Consider the following 19200-nt stretch of genomic DNA (forward strand, 5'->3'; position numbering starts at 1 on the left):
ACTGTTAGTCAGTTTTTTCACTATATCATACATCTTCCTGATAGATAAAGAATGAATGCATATCACATACATTATTAGAAAATGTCAACAAAAATTGAGCCAAATAACAAATGAAATTCTGAATGGTTTGAGTGAGAGTAAAAGAAAATAGTATTGATGATCCCATCAAACTTTTTACTCCTAGAAAGGAAATGCTTTTAGAAATTTCAGACTTTTTTTTTTTTTTTGCTTAGGCTTTGAGGGATGAAATTAAAACCCTTCACGTAATTGTCTTTCTTGCTATATGAATTTGGAGAAGGCTGTTTTTTTTGTAGGATAAATTCTACTTGTTACATCCAGGTATTTAACTGTGCTTCCTTTGGTATTATTTTAACTTTTATTTAAATGCTGATGTATTTCAGTTAAAAAAAGATCACTAGAATTGTTCAATCTTGCAGCAAACTGCTTTAAGAATAGTTTTTGATTGTATACAGTTTTACAGTCATTTTCATTTCTCATTTGATTCACACCACAACCCTTTGAGACCGGCAACAATATGTAATCTCTAAATTCTATTTTAACAATATCTGAAAGAGAGACAGAGGTTATTTGAATTATCCAAGGTAGCCAAGTTAGTAAGTACTAGTAGAGAGTTGGGACTTCAAACCAGATCTTCTGGTTCTCAGCTGCTTTTGCTATTCATAAGTATTGAATTCTTTTTACCACTTTGTAAGTTATTTATCTCAGAATGGATGACCCTATATAACAACTTTTATGTGGCAGAGAGGTGAGAAGAAGCATAGAAACTGGACAAACTTCAGGTTTCCTTCTGATTTTCAGACTGTTTTTGCCAAAGGTGATTTGAAGGAAGCATTTTTACTTTTAAAGGATTTTATTTTTATTTGGGGCAAGAACTAATATTTGTATAGTGTTTTACTGTTTATTGAGTGGCTTCTCTTTTATGTTCTCGTATACTGTTCTTACCAGTCTTGAGCAATAGGCACTATTATTATTATTTATATTAATTTCTATAGGAAAGAAAAAGAAAAATGAGACTAAATAATACTCTAAGGGTCATATCACTAGATACTTTGCATACCTGGGACTTTAAATTCAAGTCATTTAAATTCAAAGCTTATAAAATAATACTGATTTTAGAAAAGAAATGTTAAAATGAGGTTTATTTTTACTTTCTCTGAAATCTTATCATTAGAAACTGCGTCAGTGATAGAATTTGTCTCATAAATGAATTTCCCTCTTAAAATCATTTCTTAGCCTTGGAGGAGGAAGGTGAAAGAGTGCACAAGTATGAACAGCACACATTCAAAGTATGTTCTGTGCTATGGCTAAAAGTTATTAAATTTTTTTTTCAACCTTGGGCTTATACTGCAGGGTCTCTTTCCTACTGTGCTGCTTTCTCTTTTATATGTATCTTCAATCCCTTATTCCAGTTCTCTATAGCAATGATGTGTAAACTCCCTAAATGTCTCTTGGTAGTATGATACCTTTTTTTTCTAAACAGGGAGTTTGCTTGCACCTCAACTCTTCCTTCAGACTAAATCTCAGATACAGGTTATCTGGAAATACTCCGTTTTTGAAAAAGATGAGAGGAGGTATTCTTTTAAGTTATTTGACTAAATTCGTTCAGTTAATAAAATTAGATAAATTTTGCTGAAATGAATTCTATTAGGTAGTTTTATGGTTAGTCAGTGCTCTGTGTGTGTATGGTGGTGGCTTGTTCCAGGTAAGTAAAATAGCCAAATGTTGAAGAGGCAAACTCCTAAACCCAATTGTATGTCTCAGTACCTTGAATGATTACTCTAAATTGCCAGCCAGTATCTAGTATACTTTTATAATTATCTGTTTAATAAATGCTGCATTGTTCAGCATATTTTCTTTTCTGTTGTATTCTTTTGGTTTTTCTACTTCTTAGGGACATAGTTCTCAAACTGCTTCAATATGAGGCATCAACAAATGTAGCAGACAACAAAGGTTATTTTCCTATTCACCTGGCTGCCTGGAAAGGAGATGTGGAAATTGTGAAGATTCTTATTCATCATGGACCATCGCATTCCAGAGTCAACGAACAGGTGCATTTGACAAATATTTGCTCATGCTATGATTTTTCGAGAGTTTTGCGAAGCCAAAGACACATTGAAAAATCGATTATTTCTATCTTTACCCTGCCAAAGACCTTTCTACTGATGAATTTCCTAAAGGAGAAAGTTGAAAACTTCTTTGGCATTTGTATATGGTACATTGGCACTAAGTTGGACATTTGTAAAGGTATTTGTTAACAAGAAAATCCCACATAAAGGAAGTAGTTGTAGTATTTTTGCCTGCTTTACGTAAGCATCCGTTTTATATTTATTGAATATTTAAAGATAGAACAGAATTCACATTTGTAATGTGAATTAGTTTTTCTTAATAAAATTTTAAATGCTAAAATGGTGACAACTATCATTTGCATAATGCTTTACCATTTACATAGCACTTTCACACTAAGTACAATTTTGTGAATTAAAATGCAAAATACAATGTATACAGTTGCTAGTCACATATTAAATTAAAAATTTCCTGTATATGTAGAGATTATATCTATATATCTATATCTACACATACATATACACACACACACACACACACACACACACACACACACACACACACAGAGTAAGTTGAGTAAAACACAGCAGCAGGACGATACTGATAGATAAAGTCAAAATATTTGCAAGTACATAGTATCCATGTTACATATAATGCATATATTTAAAAAGTAATGCCATTCTCGGTATTCTAAATAAATAAGAACACAGATTCCAGAAAGTAAAATACAGTCCTCTAGTACAGTATGATAACAAACATCTTGAGCTCTGCATGCCCCCTACTGTTCCCATTTTGTAAAACTATATTTGAAAACCAGCATGTAGTCCAACAATTGAATTACAAATATGGCATTAAGCTGCAGGTTGGCAGTTATCCAATATCAATGGAAGTAGGTTACTCCAGGGTAAGCACATCTAATGAAGTACAATTAGCATATTGTTCAAATGGGTACAGACTTTGCAGACCTTTGACTGAAATTCAGATTAAAGAATAAAAAGTAACACTTGCCAGCTGTGAACAGCAAAGGGAAGAAAAATGTATATTTTTTTCTTACATCAAAACGCAGTTGTATAAAGAACTAATCAAGAAAAATGTTTTATTAATTGGAACACTGTCATTAATATTTATCACAATAAAATGTCTGTTTACAGGTTACAAAATACAGAATATTTTTTATGAGAATACACTCATTAATTCAAATCTATAAAAAATGACAGATATGGCTATCTTTATTGGCATATCATGCTAAAAGGAAATTTATGAGAATGCTGTCTGTTCCTCAGACAACCAAGTTAAAAGATCATTTGTGGAATGAGCCATCTGGTGGTTATTCTTAAAACTGTCTGAATGCCCCAAAGCAAACCTGAAATAATAAGATGGAAAAACAAACCAAGGTTAAGCAAGGGAATGTTAGTTTCTTCAAACAATATTTTTAAAATGACATGAAAATAAGAAAGAAAAACCCTAGAATTTATTCACATTTGAAAGCTGAATATTTTAAATGGCATATAACTGTAATGGTGTGTTTTAAAGAGAAACATTTTTTGTGATGTTGAATAAATCAATTTAAATATAAAAAAGGTTTTTTTGAGGTGATTGGACTTCAGAATTCCTTTTTCACTTCTCTTGCTTTAGGTTGTGGTTTCTATTGGAAACAAGTTGAAATTTCTTGAGGTTTTTAATACCATGCTTTCAGTATTTTTTTTGTTTGTTATTATGTATATACGCTTTTAGTGCTGATATAGTTCTCTCATTCAATGTCATTTCTTCTAAAAGTTTCTGATGTAGGAATTTTGTTTTTACAGGTAAATTTTGATTTTAGCTTTATTTCTTTTTTCCCCATGAATGGTACAGAAATATGCTAATTAATTATAAGCCTTTATGTATTTAAGCAATAGAGGGCAGGAATGAAAATGAACATTTATTGAGACCCATGATAACCAGGCACTGTGCTAAGCACTTTTACCTGTGATATGTTATTTAATTAGTTCTCACAATCCTCTGAAGTGAGTTTTTATCACTTACATTTTATAGATGGGAAATCAGGCTCAGTAAAGCTAAGTAACCCTTCTAAGTTCACACATTACTGAGTGACTTAAACTGAGACTTGTATTCAGATCTCTGTAATTCCAGAGCCCTCCACAATAGCACATTGGTATCCTAAGTGGTAAATCGTATCACTTATGGAGTGTTTACTATATGCCAGGCATTGTGCAGAGTACTTCATCTACATTATCTTTCTAAGCTCTACCACAGCCTGATGAGGTAGGTATTAATTACTGTTCCTACCTTATATATGGGGAAAGTACCTTAGAGAGATTAAGTAACTTGCCCATGATATCACAGCTTCTAAGAAATGCAGCCAGTATTTGAATTCAGGTTTTTCTGATCCAAAGCCCAAGCTTTTAACCAGTAATACACTATGTTATAATGTTAAAATTATGCATAATTATCAGGGTTTCATTCTGATTTCTGAATGCTGTCTTTGGTTTCTAATACAACTTTCTTTAAAAGTAATTCTACCTTATGTTTTAATGTTTAAAGCTTATAAGGCATTTTCCTATATGTTATCTCCTTTGATTTATAAGCTGTATTCTAAGGTTATAGGGAAGGTAATATTCTAATTTTACAGTAAGATAAGAGAGATAGAGTGATTTATTGTTGCTAATAAGTACGTGTTAGCACTTCAACCTGAATCACCATTTTATACTGCCTTAGAATTAGTGGTCAACTTAGGGTGACATAATTTTGAAAATAAAGTGGACTCTGCCCTGATTTTGGTTTTTATAATTGCCACATCCTTCCTGTCTTTTGTCAACAGGTTTATTTCCTTTCTTGTGATGTTATGTATGTTTTCAATTTATATTTCTCTGTATATTCGTTTCCCTCCTGCCTTTCCTTCCTCTTTCCTTTTCTTCCACCTTCTCTTCCTCTTTTCTTCTTTATTTTAACATTAGAGCAAAAACGAGAGGAGCCTTATAAGTATATTCCCTTGCCATTCACCAAAACTCAAATCCAACTAGTGTTAGATAGTTTCCATTAGTTTGACTTTGAAGTAAGATCTTTGGTAAATAGCTTTTGTTAGCCAGTTTCATACTGCCACCCATTGTCTGGAAGTGTCCTAATTTTTCAGAGAACACTCATCTGGTAAAAAAAGAAGGAATTCAAATCAGTTTAAGAATGTTTAATGTAGGCATACTAGCAATTATTAATTAGTGCTTTATCACAGCCTATTTATTTCAAATTGGATTTTTTTAGACCACTAGTGAGTATGGACATGAGTATACAACCATGCCTTTTGTAAAGGTAGCACAGTTGTGGTCTTCACTGACGTGACAAGCCAAGTGTGTGTTCGATATTATGGATAAACTCTATGAACGTTTTCTCCTGAGTAAGTCTTGAATGATTGAAATAACTTTTTCTTGAGATCTGAACAGTGATAACTGGAGTTAATAGAAAACTTTCTATTTTGCACTTATAATTTCCTAGGCTAAGGCCTTTGCAAAGGTAGAGAGGTCTTTGAGGTATTGTTTCATAATTTACTTTTCTTTTCCTCAAAGAGGTACTATATCTTAAAAAATGAGATTGAATCTCTTTTCAACCAACGGGAAATCTGGTTTGGTCAGGAGACATATTTCTATAACATATTTTCATGGTTAAAGGTAATAAGATTGATTTTTAAATCAGGTTTATAAAACTTGGCCAGATAATAAAATCAGGGAGTGCAAGCCTCTATGTTGTCAGTCTGTGAGGAAATAGACTATGATAACACGTTTAAACTAAGAACAGGAATGGCTCCCCCAAAATGCTGGAAAAAACAATACCTCCAGCTGGATTTCCCATCTGTCATATCTTAACTTTTTGTTGACTGTCTTCAAGGAGTAGCTTTTCCTTTGCGTTTGGCCTTCAAATGCCCTCTTCTGATACTTGTTTTGGAAAGTAAAGTAGTAAGAAGACTTTTCTGTGCTTTTTTCCCCCATCACTCCTCTTTTTAAGTTTTCAAGTCTTCTCTCTGCTCTCAACTTACTTATCTGCATTGTTTTATCATCCAGAGCAAGGCTGAGTTGCTTTCTGGAACAATAAGATTTGTTTGGGTTTGTACCCTTAGAGCAGCTATCTAAGCAGCTACTTCCTATTTCAACTCAGTTGGTGTTCTTTTGGGCAAAATCTATAGAAATTCTGCTTTCAGATCACTAGTTCCATGTTTTTCTTCTTTGGCAGTAAAGAAACACATGGCAGGCAGTGTGGTACAGTGGAAAGAGCATAAATGGGTTTTTGATTCTGATGGATACAGGTTCCAAAAGATCCTGAATCTGCTTGGGCATGTAATTTAACTTTTTTGTATTTTAGTCTCCTCATCCATGAAGTGGAGATGTTAATACCAATCTTGTAGGATCATTTGTAAGAGTTAAAGGAGACAATGTATGTAAAGTTTTTAGACACTCAGCAAATGGTAGTAGTAATAGTTTCTATTGTGGAAGATGGTATTAAAAGTACCAACTTTGGGTCTAAGCTATTTAGGTTCAAATTCTGGCCCCAATACTAAATGGCTGTATAATTGAAGGGCAGTTATTCAACTACTTACTACCTCAGTTTCCTCATCTGTAAAATGGGGATAATGATAATAATATTTATCTCCTAGTGAGGATTAGATGAGTAAACATGAAACTGTGCCTGGCACATAGCGATAGCTATGACGATGACTCTGATGATGACATCCTCCCTTGCTCTCTAGAACCCTCATTTAGGACATTGCATTTTTGTTACTAAAATTTCTTGTTCACATTTCTCCTGATTGACCCTTCTGCCTCCTGACATAGTCATACTGCATATACCTACACCATCTGCCCAAAGAATCTGAAAGGTACATCTCCCTTGCAACTGGGTTCAGTTTTCTCCATTGTAACATTTTTTATTCTGCTAAATTCCTGGGAAAATCTCATTGATTTTCAACTGAAACACTTATAAGCTACACGTGTAATACTGTGATACTCCTTATAACTTGTATGGTATGGGTATGGTCTGCTTCTCAATCCATGATTATATTTCAAAAAGATATGGTTTAATCTTAGGGCCAGTATGTCTTTGTTCTCTTTGCAAAAGAAGCACTGATTTATACTTAAACGAAAGATAAAATGAAACTTAACTTGGGAAGCCTTCCTGTAAACCTTTCATTATCAAAGAATGTACTATCTCAGCTATCTTTTGGAAAGCCAGTCTGTTAAAAGTTATTATAATTCTTATTAATCTCTCTCATTAACAAATGTCATGGAGGCACGATGCACAGTGCAGATAACACTGACCGTCTGGGCCCAGCAGGGCTACTGACTAACATGGCTAAATCATTTATCACTCTTGGAAGTTGGAATATATAGTGTAGGGAAAAGTTTGATTTTTTTCATTTGAAGTAATAAAAATAAAATGTGATATTTTTGGTGTAATAAATGATAGGTACTAGTATCAAATATAAAATTCTATTAGGCATACTTATTAAAACATAAATCTTAAACTTACATTTTCAAAGCATCTCAGGTTTTAAATGACTGTATATAGGTTTTGATAAAGGATTGAATTTCTGAAAACTTGCACTTTATGTCTTTGTCTTAACAGAACAATGAAAATGAAACTGCCTTACACTGTGCAGCTCAGTATGGACACTCAGAAGTAGTTGCTGTTCTCCTGGAAGAGCTCACCGATCCTACCATCAGGAACAGCAAGCTGGAAACTCCTCTGGACCTGGCAGCCCTCTATGGACGGCTTAGAGTGGTCAAAATGATCATCAGTGCACACCCTAACTTAATGAGCTGCAACACTCGAAAGCACACACCACTACACCTTGCTGCACGCAATGGTCACAAAGCAGTTGTTCAGGTGCTGCTGGAAGCAGGAATGGATGTGAGCTGTCAAGTGAGTCTTCTTTTAGCTATGCTTCAAAAGCAATGGTGCTCTTGTTTTGCTTTGAGATACAGATGTTAAAACTTACAGGAAGAAATCTTACCACTTTTTAATTGGTCAAATGGTCTACATGTATCTTTGTAACTACTAAATTCAAAGTACCCCACCACACCGCTGGAAAATATAAAGAAATATAAGGCATAATCTCTAACCTCATTCTACCTTGAGGGCTATACACATGAAAAATTATTACTAGATGGCAGTTGTGTGTGGTCTCCTTAGTAATTGTTTCCTTTCTCCCAGTATCTAGCACACAGCCTGACACACCAGGAATTCAGTCCAGTCGAAGTTGAATGAATGAATGAAAGGAACAAAATTCACTTTAACATTTTTGAGTTGTACTTTGTGTTTAATATGTTGACACATTTAGAATACAAATCTCACAGCTATCCTGTGGGATTGAGAGCTATTAAATTCCAGTACAGAGATGAGGAATCAGATTCAAAGACTAGGAAACTTGCCTAAGGATACATAGCTCGTAAACCCAGAATGTGAATTTAGACTTACTGATTAAAGTCCAGGCCTCTTTCCACAATCATGTACCTCTATACATGGCTAATAAAGGAAGGATCACTATGTTTAAGGGCAATAAGAAAAAAATTTATTGGGAGGTGTGATTTGAGTTGAGCTTTGAAGGACAGATAATGTTTGGATAGGTTTTGTTTCTCCACAAGGAAAAGCAACTTGCTTTTGTTATCTGTCTCGTTAGCCCTAATTCCAAGGTTAGCTTTTCTTTTTTTTTTTTTTTTTTTTACCATTTTCTCCTTTTATGACTGTTTTTTTTTTTTTAGCCCCCAAGTCACTGACAACATACTTACCTTCCAGAGATCCTTTTGGTTCCCGTCAGATTATGACTTTTCTCCCCTATGTATTGATAAGCTATTGCTGCATAATAAACTGTACCAAAATTTAGCAGCTTAACACAATAACCATTTATTTAGTTTATAATTCTGAGGTTATGGTTTAGTCTTAGCTTATATGGGCAGTTCTTCTGTCCTGACTGGGCTCTCTCACGTGTCTTGGGTCAGTTGTAAATCAATTAAGTGTCTGTGGTTCAGGGAGTGACTGGCTGTTACCTGCCGTAATGGGTGAGACTGCTGTGTGTCTTTCATAATCAAGCAGGCCACCTTGGGCTTGTTCACATGGTTGAGAGAGAGAGAGAGAAACAGGATTTTACAAGGCCTCTTGAGGTCTAGCTTTGGAACAAACATATTGTGTCTTTTGCCATGTTTGATTGGGCAATACGTCACAAAGGCAGCCCAAATTCAAGGGGTAGGAAAACAGACTCTACCTTTCAATTAGAAGAGGGTGTGAATTATGAAAGGGCTGTGAATACCCAGAGGCAATAAATGCAGACAGTTTTGTAAACTAATCTACACATTCAAGGTGGAATTAGTGCTCAACTGTGAGGTTATTTTCCTAGGAGTTGTTGAGGTTGAATACGGTGTCTCTCAGGTTTTTTGTTTGTTGTTTTTGTTTTTTTAAGTTTTAAAAATCCTAGGCCTTCTAATCCTAGGTTTCAGGCTGACTCCCTGAATCAGAATTTTCCTTAGACCTTTGCCTGTGTTATTTAGTTGTTTAGATATTTGTAATATCTTTTCTAAATTGCTTATTCTACTTTGGCAGCCTTGAAAATAAGCAGAAGAATTTTTTTTTAGCCCTCATATTTAAGAAAAAAACAACTTTGCTTGCAAAGGGGTATTGAAATGAGATAGATACATGTTTATTATTTATTATAGGTGACTAACAAAGTTACTTTTTTAAAGTATGTTGAATGATAAGCTAGATGTTTATTGTCTAAATGTTGAATTTCTCTAATCTAGATTTATTGCTTTCATTAACACTTCTGGAATATTTCTAAACTTCATTGCACAGATTGCCTTATAACCAAGGACTTTAACTGTGGCTATTTGAGATCAATAATTTACTTTATGTCCCATGACTAGGAAAGTAAGAGTTCAGATTCAATTTTATAAATTTATATTTTTTATGCAAAACACTGATTTTGTGCTTTTGGAGAATTAAAGATAAAAAAGATCTGTGCCCAAAATTTGGTGGAGAACACAAAAACTTGCAAGAATAACTCCTGTTACATGACATATTAAAATAAATGCTAGGACGAAGTGCTATGAAGATATAGGTGAGAAAAACATAGATTTAAAGAGGGAGAACTTGGGAAGACATTGAAGAGTGATGTTTGAAGAAGACCTTGAAAGTCTAAAAGGACTTTGAATTTTAGGTGTAATTTAGCTTGCAGATATGCATTATTTGGCTAAAACAGTGTTTTAAAATGTTGAATTTTAAATACTTCCCGATGGGGTATATACCTTCTAAGATGTCAGCCTCTCTCTATGATTCATTCCTTTAGATTTTTCTGCTTGGCCCCTGATAGAATTTGGTTTTGTTACTCACAAATCAGATGAAAGGGACACAGTATGTTCAGAATACGTGAACACTTAATCAGAAGCATCAGGGCAGGTACCCGAGCAGGATGGGCAACATTTTGGTTGCTATACCTCTTTCACTGATGCTCACTCTATAATTTAATCTTGAAGGTTCCAGGAAGTAGAGCTGACAACATATTTCTTTTTTTTTTTTTTTTTAAAGTAACTTTCTCGACCTTATTTCTTTTTTTTTTCCTCCCCGTTTATTTATTTATTTATTTTTGGCTGTGTTGGGTCTTCGTTTCTGTGCAAGGGCTTTCTCTAGTTGCGGCAAGCGGGGGCCACTCTTCATCGCGGTGCGCGGGCCTCTCACTATCGTGACCTCTCTTGTTGCGGAGCACAGGCTCCAGACGCGCAGGCTCAGCAGCTGTGGCTCACGGGCCCAGTTGCTCCACGGCATGTGGGATCTTCCCAGACCAGGGCTCGAACCTGTGTCCCCTGCATTGGCAGGCAGACTCTCAACCACTGCGCCACCAGGGAAGCCCCAACATATTTCTACAATACATCTCAATGACTTGACTCTTCCATTAGATATAGTTAGCCTTAGTTGATTTTTTGTTTTTATTATTATTGCTTTGTTCATATAAAACACTTTTTGGCATCTCATTATGCTTTTTTTGTGATTATTTAATTTTTTTATGTTATTCAAATTAACTGTCAAATTAACCTAGTTTTACCATCAGATTCACTATAACATTTTTTAATATTAAGTTTGAAGTAGAGATTTGTTGATATTCTCACTGGCTGAGAGTGAACAATACCAGTTAGTAACCTTAAACTGTTTCAGTGGCTTTAATATTCATTAATTTGTTAACTAGTTGGGAGTTAACAGTATTAAAAGTAATCCTATTTGGTAAATCACAGTAATACATTTTTAGACTTCAATTACATTCAAGTTATTATGAATAATTCTTCAAAATTTAGAGATGGCTTTGGAGGATCTTTTCTTTTAATTACAAATATTTTTAAATGCAGCATTTATGTGTGTACTTTTTGTAGAAGTTTTGTTTTCTGCTTCATTTCTTTCTGAGCAATTTTGAATTATAACACCTATTTGAACTAGTGAGCAAAATAATTTAATTCCTATTTGGTTGAATTTCATAGTATATATTTACTTATAAATCCTTTAGCATTAAAAATTTCTTAGTAAAGAGAATCAATCATATTAAGATATTAAGAAAGTAGGGTTTAATTGGCAAGATTCTTTTGAAATTAGCAATTATTTCTATGGATTTCAAACCTGATTTTGGGTAACTAGGTGGTGATAGTGTCATATTATGCTAGTGCTTTAACTGTGTGTTTCTCTTATTAAAACTCAAAGAGTTAAAGCACTAGCATAATATTAAGAAATTGGGTTTTATATGAATGTAAAAGGAAAGGAAGGTAAAATTACAGAAAATTAAGAATAAAGAGTACAAGTTAGCATGCTAGGAGCTGTTAAGGTGCAAAGCTGAGTAAGGTACAGTTTTTGCTCTCAAAGTGCTTACAGTGGGAGGAGAAATATGTGCCTAAATGGATAGATTACATTTTAATAATCCATTTACTCTTTTTTTTTTTTAATTTTTATTTATTTATTTATTTTTGGCTGCATTGGGTCTTCATTGCAGTGCACAGACTTCTCATTGTGGTGGCTTCTCTTGTTGCGGAGCATGGGCTCTAGGTGCGCGGGCTTCAGTAGTTGTGGCACGTGGGCTTCAGTAGTTGTGGCATGCGGGCTTCAGTAATTGTGGCATGCGGGCTTCAGTAATTGTGGCATGTGGGCTCTAGAGTGCAGGTTCAGTAGTTGTGGCGCATGGGCTTAGTTGCTCCGCGGCATGTGGGATCTTCGAGCCCAGGGCTCGAACCCTTGTCCCCTGCATTGGTAGGCGGATTCTTAACCACCGAGCCACCAGGGAAGCCCAAAACGAGAAGATTGCACTTACTCTTCTACTTCCTGAGATGATTATTTTAAAATTTCTCTTCTTTTCTGAAAACTTCAACACTTCCTTCATTGTCATCCCTCTGTGATTATGACTTTGCTTTTATTTCACTGAGATAACAGAAACAATCACATATTCTCACCTCCACAGTTGTCAATATGTGTATATTTGCTTTCCTTCCTTGCTTTAAATTAACTTTCTAGGTTTATATCTGAGGCTAACTTCTCTACTTGTGCATTGACTCCTATCCCCCCTTGTCGACTTGGGATACATTGCTCTGGCAAATATTCCCTCTTTAATACAGTGTTTTCCCCCTCTTAACTGCATTATTTCCCGAAGGACACAAAGATGTTGCAATATTTCCCATCTTTAAAAAACCCTCTCCTTTGAACCTGAATTTTCCTCTAGCTGTCTTCTTCTTTCTCTGATCCTCTTTATGGCAACATATTTATTTATTTATTTTTAAATAAAATGAAATTTATTGTAGACTTAATGCACAGAATAAAATGACTTACAAGCAATTTTTGTTAGCAGTAGCTAGAGAATGGGTAACTGACCATTCTGGTGAATGTAGTGGTAATCCCACACCTGGTCATTCTTGTCACGTTTCTAAAAGAGTCCCCTGCAAAGATCTACCTTGCTGACTACAGGTGAAATTAAAGAACATATTCTAGAGGAAGTAATACCCACAGGACTAAAAAAAAAAAGGCAACATATTTAGAAAGACTTGTTTTTACTCATATCAAATTCTTTCCTTCGTCTCTCTTGAAACCATTCCAACTCTATTACTCTATTAAAATTCTTTGTTTTTTCGTTTGGTGAAGGTAACTAATGACTGCCATATTGTTAGATCCATAGCCAGTTCTTAGTCCTCATCTTACTTGATTTATCATCAGCATTGACAAAGTTGATTTCTCCCTCCTCTTTGAAACTCTTTTTTCTTTTGACATCTGAGATACCGCTCTCTCTTGGTTCTCATGTAGTTCACTGGCTGTTCCTTCTCAGTATTATTTTAGGTTGAGCCTAAGATTTTGATTGCCTGCCATTCAGTGTTGCAGCTAGATAAATCTGCAAGGCCTCATGAACCTGTTATCACTAGTTGCCTAAGAATTAAGTCTTTCTGTTTTCTGTCCTCTTTTGTAGATTCATACTCCTTTTTCCTGAGCCAGCCTTTATTTTCATTCCTTCCCAATGAACCTTTACATTGGAACTCTGTAACTCTGTTGCTCTCTCTTAGCTATTGCCACAATACTGCTGTAGGATAAGCACAGAAATCTCAGACATTCATAAGCAGTAGCATTTTTTTTCATTCTTAAGTTACAGGTCAGCTGGGGCAGCTTTGTTTTATGTTGTAAGTTAGTCTGGCAGCTCTGCTCCGTGTGTTTATTATCTTCCTCCTGGGACTAGCCAGGACATGGCCTAAGCCCAACCAAGCAAGCACACTTTGGGCCTCTGCTTGCATCATGTTAGCTATCATCCATTGGCTAAAGCAAGTCACAAACCAAGCTCCAAATCAATGGGTAGGGATATATACTCCACCCACATAAGTGCAAAAACCTGCAGTGTTGTATGGCAGAGGGCATGCAATAGGAGGGACTAATAATGTAATCTGTGACGTCCCTATTCTGTGGTTAACCATTCTCATCTTCCTGATCTCTAAGCATCTGAGTCTCCCAGGTCTTAGTACTTAGACCTCTTTTCTTCTCTATCTTTACTTACTTCCTAGTTGGCCTCATCCAGTCTCTCGGCTTCAAATGACATCTGTATTTAACAATAAAAATTTTATTTATTCATCCTGGACCTTACCCTAAACTCTAAATTAGGTGTCTGCTGGACATGTCTATTGATGCTAATGGGCATCCAAACTCAGCGTTTCAAAAACTGAGTATTTAGCCTCCATAACCCCTTCTCCCCAGATTTGTCCATCTTCTAATATTTCCCATTTCAGCAAATGGTAGCGCTGTCCTTCTAGTTGTTTGGCCCCAAAACTTTAGGGTTTCTTCACATTTTAATTTAGTTCTTCATCAGATTTTATTGGCTTTGTGCTCAAAGTATATCCAGAATTTCAGTACTTTTCATTCCCTTCACTACTACCACCAGAGCCCAAGTCTTGATTATCTCTTGCCTCCTAACTGGTTTCCCTGCTTCTTCCTTTGCTTCTGTATTAGTCTGCTTGGGCTACTATAACAAAATACCATAGACTGGGTGGCTTAAACAATACACATTTGTTTTATCACAGTCTGGAGGCTAGAAAGTCCAAGATCAAGGTTCTGGCCAATTTGGTTCTTGGTGAGAGCTTGTAGATGGCTGCCTTCTCCTGTGTCCTCAAACTCCCTTTCTTCTGTGCACAAATGGAGAGAGAAGGAGAGAGCTCTCTGATGTTTCCGCCTCCTCTGATAAGGACACCAATCCCATAGAATTGGGTTCCCGCCCTTACAACCTCATTTAACCTTAATTACTTCTGTAAAGTCCCTATCACCAAATATGGTCAAATTGGGGTTTAGGGCTTCAACATATGAATTTGGGGGGGACACAAGCATTCAGTCCGTAACAGACTCCTTCAGTCTATTTTCAACAAAGCAGCCTTAAGTGATCCCATTAAACTAAATCAGGTTATATCACTCTTCTGCTCAAAAACCTTCACTGGTATTCCAGCTCACTCGGAACAAAAGCCACACTCCTTACAGTGGCTGACAGTGTCTTATCTGACCTAGTCCCACTCTCCCTGAAGCTACCTCCTGCTACTCTTTGCCATTTTCATATAGTTTCAGCCACAGTGGCCTTGTTGCTCTTGCTGGAACACACTGTGTGTGCTCCTACCATAAGGCCTTTGCCTTACTAACCTGCATGACTTCCTCCTCTACTTTCTTCAGGTATCTGCTCAAATGTCACCTTAATAGGGAGGCCTTCCCTGATCTGTCTCACTTACCACCGTAGCAACTCCGTTTCCTTCCTCCTAGTTTCCCTTTCAGGACACCATATCCCCTCCAGCCTTCTGAGGAGGATACCAGGCACATGCTACATCAACAAGAAAATTAGTTCCCTACTCTTATGGAGTTGAGAGCCTGGGTGCGAAAACAGAAAATAAACATATAAACAAACAAAAATTACAAATTGCAGTAAGTGGTATAAAGGAAAAAAGCAGGTTCTTATGTTTGAGAATGAAGGGTTGGGGAAGTCTCTCTTAGGATGTGCCACTTAAATGGTGCTAGCTCAGAGAAGTGAGAGATGAAGCCATGGAAACAGATGGGTTTACAAGAAAGAGACTATAGTGAGAGAGAAGAAGCTGAATAAAGACTATTCAGGTAGTTTCTGGAAAAGAAGTCTGTAAAGAAGCAGTTAGTTACAAGAGGAATGCCAAGCCAGTACAATTATAATAATCAATTCATCCATTCACCATGTATTTATGGAGTACCTGCTCTGTGCCAGGCATTGCCTACTATGTGCCAGAGGATATAGCAGTAACAGAATAGAGAAAAATTTTGCCTTCAAAAGGGAAGATGCTATTTAATAAAGTGTGGAGTAAGAAAAAGTGAGATATGGGATAGAAGCTTGAAATCATAGCAGGTTCACAGAAAGTTTCTATGGTTGTTTGTTTTGGTAGATAGTGAAAAGGTGTGTATTTTTATGGAGAGTGGAAGGATCCAATGAAGAGACTGAAATTGAAGATGCAAGAAAATGGTGAAGATACTTCATGAGCAAAATTCAAGAAGCAGGGCTTCCCTGGTGGCTCAGTGGTTGAGAATCTGCCTGCCAATGCAGGGGACACGGGTTCAAGCCCTGGTCTGGGAAGATCCCACATGCCACAGAGCAGCTAGACCCGTGAGCCACAATTACTGAGCCTGCGTGTCTGGAGCCTGTGCTCTGCAACAAGAGAGGCCGCGATGGTGAGAGACCCGCGCACCGCGATGAAGAGTGGCCCCCGCTTGCCACAACTAGAGAAAGCCCTCACACAGAAACGAACACCCAACACAGCCATAAATAAATAAATAAATAAATAAATAATTAAATAATTTTAAAAAAAATTCAAGAAGCAGAAAATGATAGAAAAAAGAGTACAAGTGGAGGATTAGCTTTTTTTTTTTTTGCATTGAACAAAATATATTTAATTGAAAAATCCATTGATAACATTATTTTTAGCATGACAATGGATTTTTTAAAAAACATCTTTATTGGAGTATAATTGCTTTACAATGGTGCGCCAGTTTCTGCTTCATAACAAAGTGAATCAGTCATACATATACATATATCCCCATATCTCCTCCCTCCTGCGTCTCCCCTCCTCCCCTCCTCCCCATCCCACGCCTCCAGGCAGTCACAAAGCACCGAGCTGATCTCCCTGTGCTATACGGCTGCTTCCCACTAGCTATCTATTTTACGTTTGGTAGTGTATATATGTCCATGCTACTCTCTCACGTTGTCACAGCTTACACGTCCCACTCCCCATATCCTCAAGTCCATTCTCTAGTAGGTCTGTGTCTTTATTCCCGTCTTACCCTTAGGTTCTTCATGACCTTTTTTTTTTTTCTTCCTTAGATTCCATATATATGTGTTAGCATACTGTATTTGTTTTTCTCTTTCTGACTTACTTCACTCTGTATGACAGACTCTAACTCCATCCACCTCACTACAAATACCTCCATTTCATTTCTTTTTATGGCTGAGTAATATTCCATTGTATATATGTGCCACATCTTCTTTATCCATTCATATGATGATGGACACTTAGGTTGCTTCCATGTTCTGGCTATTGTAAATAGAGCTGCAATGAACATTTTGGTACATGACTCTTTTTGAATTATGGTTTTCTCAGGGTATATGCCCAGTAGTGGGATTGCTGGGTCGTATGGTAGTTCTATTTGTAGTTTTTTAAGGAACCTCCATACTGTTCTCCATAGTGGCTGTATCAATTTACATTCCCACCAACAGTGCAAGAGGGTTCCCTTTTCTCCACACCCTCTCCAGCATTTATTGATTCTAGATTTTTTGATGATGGCCATTCTGACCAGTGTGAGATGATATCTCATGGTAGTTTTGATTTGCATTTCTCTAATGATTAATGATGTTGAGCATTCTTTCATGTGCTTCTTGGCAATCTGTATATCTTCTTTGGAGAAATGTCTATTTAAGTCTTCTGCCCATTTTTGGATTGGGTTGTTTGTTTTTTTGATTTTGAGCTGCATGAGCTGCTTGTAAATCTTGGAGATTAATCCTTTGTCAGTTGCTTCATTTGCAAATATTTTCTCCCATTCTGAGGGTTGTCTTTTGGTCTTGTTTATGGTTTCCTTTGCTATGCAAAAGCTTTTAAGTTTCATTAGGTCCCATTTGTTTATTTTTGTTTTTATTTCCATTTCTCTGGGAGGTGGGTCAAAAAGTATCTTGCTGTGATTTATGTCATAGAGTGTTCTGCCTATGTTTTCCTCTAAGAGTTTGATAGTGTCTGGCCTTACACTTAGGTCTTTAATCCATTTTGAGTTTATTTTTGTGTATGGTGTCAGGGAATGTTCTAATTTCATACTTTTACATGTACCTGTCCAGTTATCCCAGCACCACTTATTGAAGAGGCTGTCTTTTCTCCACTGTATATGCTTGCCTCCTTTATCAAAGATAAGGTGACCATATGTGCGTGGGTTTATCTCTGGGCTTTCTATCCTGTTCCATTGATCTATGTTTCTGTTTTTGTGCCAGTACCAAACTGTCTTGATTACTGTAGCTTTTGTAATATAGTCTGAAGTCAGGGAGCCTGATTCCTCCAGCTCCATTTTTCGTTCTCAAGATTGCTTTGGCTATTCGGGGTCTTTTGTATTTCCATACAAATTGTGAAATTTTTTGTTCTAGTTCTGTGAAAAATGCCAGTGGTAGTTTGATAGGGATTGCATTGAATCTGTAGATTGCTTTGTGTAGTAGAGTCATTTTCACAATGTTGATTCTTCCAATCCAAGAACATGGTATATCTCTCCATCTATTTGTATCGTCTTTAATTTCTTTCATCAGTGTCTTATAATTTTCTGCATACAGGTCTTTTGTCTCCTTAGGTAGGTTTATTCCTAGATATTTTATTCTTTTTCTTGCAATGGTAAATGGGAGTGTTTTCTTAATTTCACTTTCAGGTTTTTCATCATTAGTGTATAGGAATGCAAGAGATTTCTGTGCATTAATTTTGTATCCTGCTACTTTACCAAATTCATTGATTAGCTCTAGTAGTTTTCTGGTAGCATCTTTAGGATTCTCTATGTATATTATCAGGTCATCTGCAAACAGTGACAGCTTTACTTCTTCTTTTCCGATTTGGATTCCTTTTATTTCTTTTTCTTCTCTGATTGCTGTGGCTAACACTTCCAAAACGATGTTGAATAATAGTGGTGAGAGTGGGCAACCTTGTCTTCTTCCTGATCTTAGTGGAAATGGTTTCAGTTTTTCACCATTGAGGACAATGTTGGCTGTGGGTTTGTCATATATGGCCTTTATTATGTTGAGGAAAGTTCCCTCTTTGCCTACTTTCTGCAAGGCTTTTATCATAAATGGGTGTTGAGTTTTGTCGAAAGCTTTCTCTGCATCTATTGAGATGTGATCATATGGTTTTTCTCCTTCAATTTGTTAATATGATGTATCACGTTGATTGATTTACATATATTGAAGAATCCTTGCATTCCTGGAATAAACCCCACTTGATCATGGTGTATGATCCTTTTAATGTGCTGTTGGATTCTGTTTGCTAGTATTTTGTTGAGGATTTTTGCATCTATGTTCCTCAGTGATATTGGCCTGTAGTTTTCTTTCTTTGTGACATCTTTGTC

General features: G+C 36.1%; 1 protein-coding gene across 9 annotated transcripts in view; it reads left to right on the forward strand.

The window, feature by feature from the left end:
* ANKS1B (ankyrin repeat and sterile alpha motif domain containing 1B) overlaps positions 1 to 19200 on the forward strand; it is a 1183808-nt gene that overhangs the window by 194655 nt on the left and 969953 nt on the right. For all 9 annotated transcript variants that reach the window (XM_007165834.3, XM_028166489.2, XM_057556581.1 and 6 more), the window contains exons 3-4: positions 1913 to 2069; positions 7696 to 7992. In XM_007165834.3, coding sequence (XP_007165896.2) covers positions 1913 to 2069; positions 7696 to 7992 — 454 coding nt within the window. The remainder of the gene's footprint in view (positions 1 to 1912; positions 2070 to 7695; positions 7993 to 19200) is intronic.

Source organism: Balaenoptera acutorostrata, chromosome 11 (genome assembly GCF_949987535.1).
Source record: "Balaenoptera acutorostrata chromosome 11, mBalAcu1.1, whole genome shotgun sequence".
In the NCBI taxonomy this organism is placed as follows: Eukaryota; Metazoa; Chordata; class Mammalia; order Artiodactyla; family Balaenopteridae; genus Balaenoptera; species Balaenoptera acutorostrata.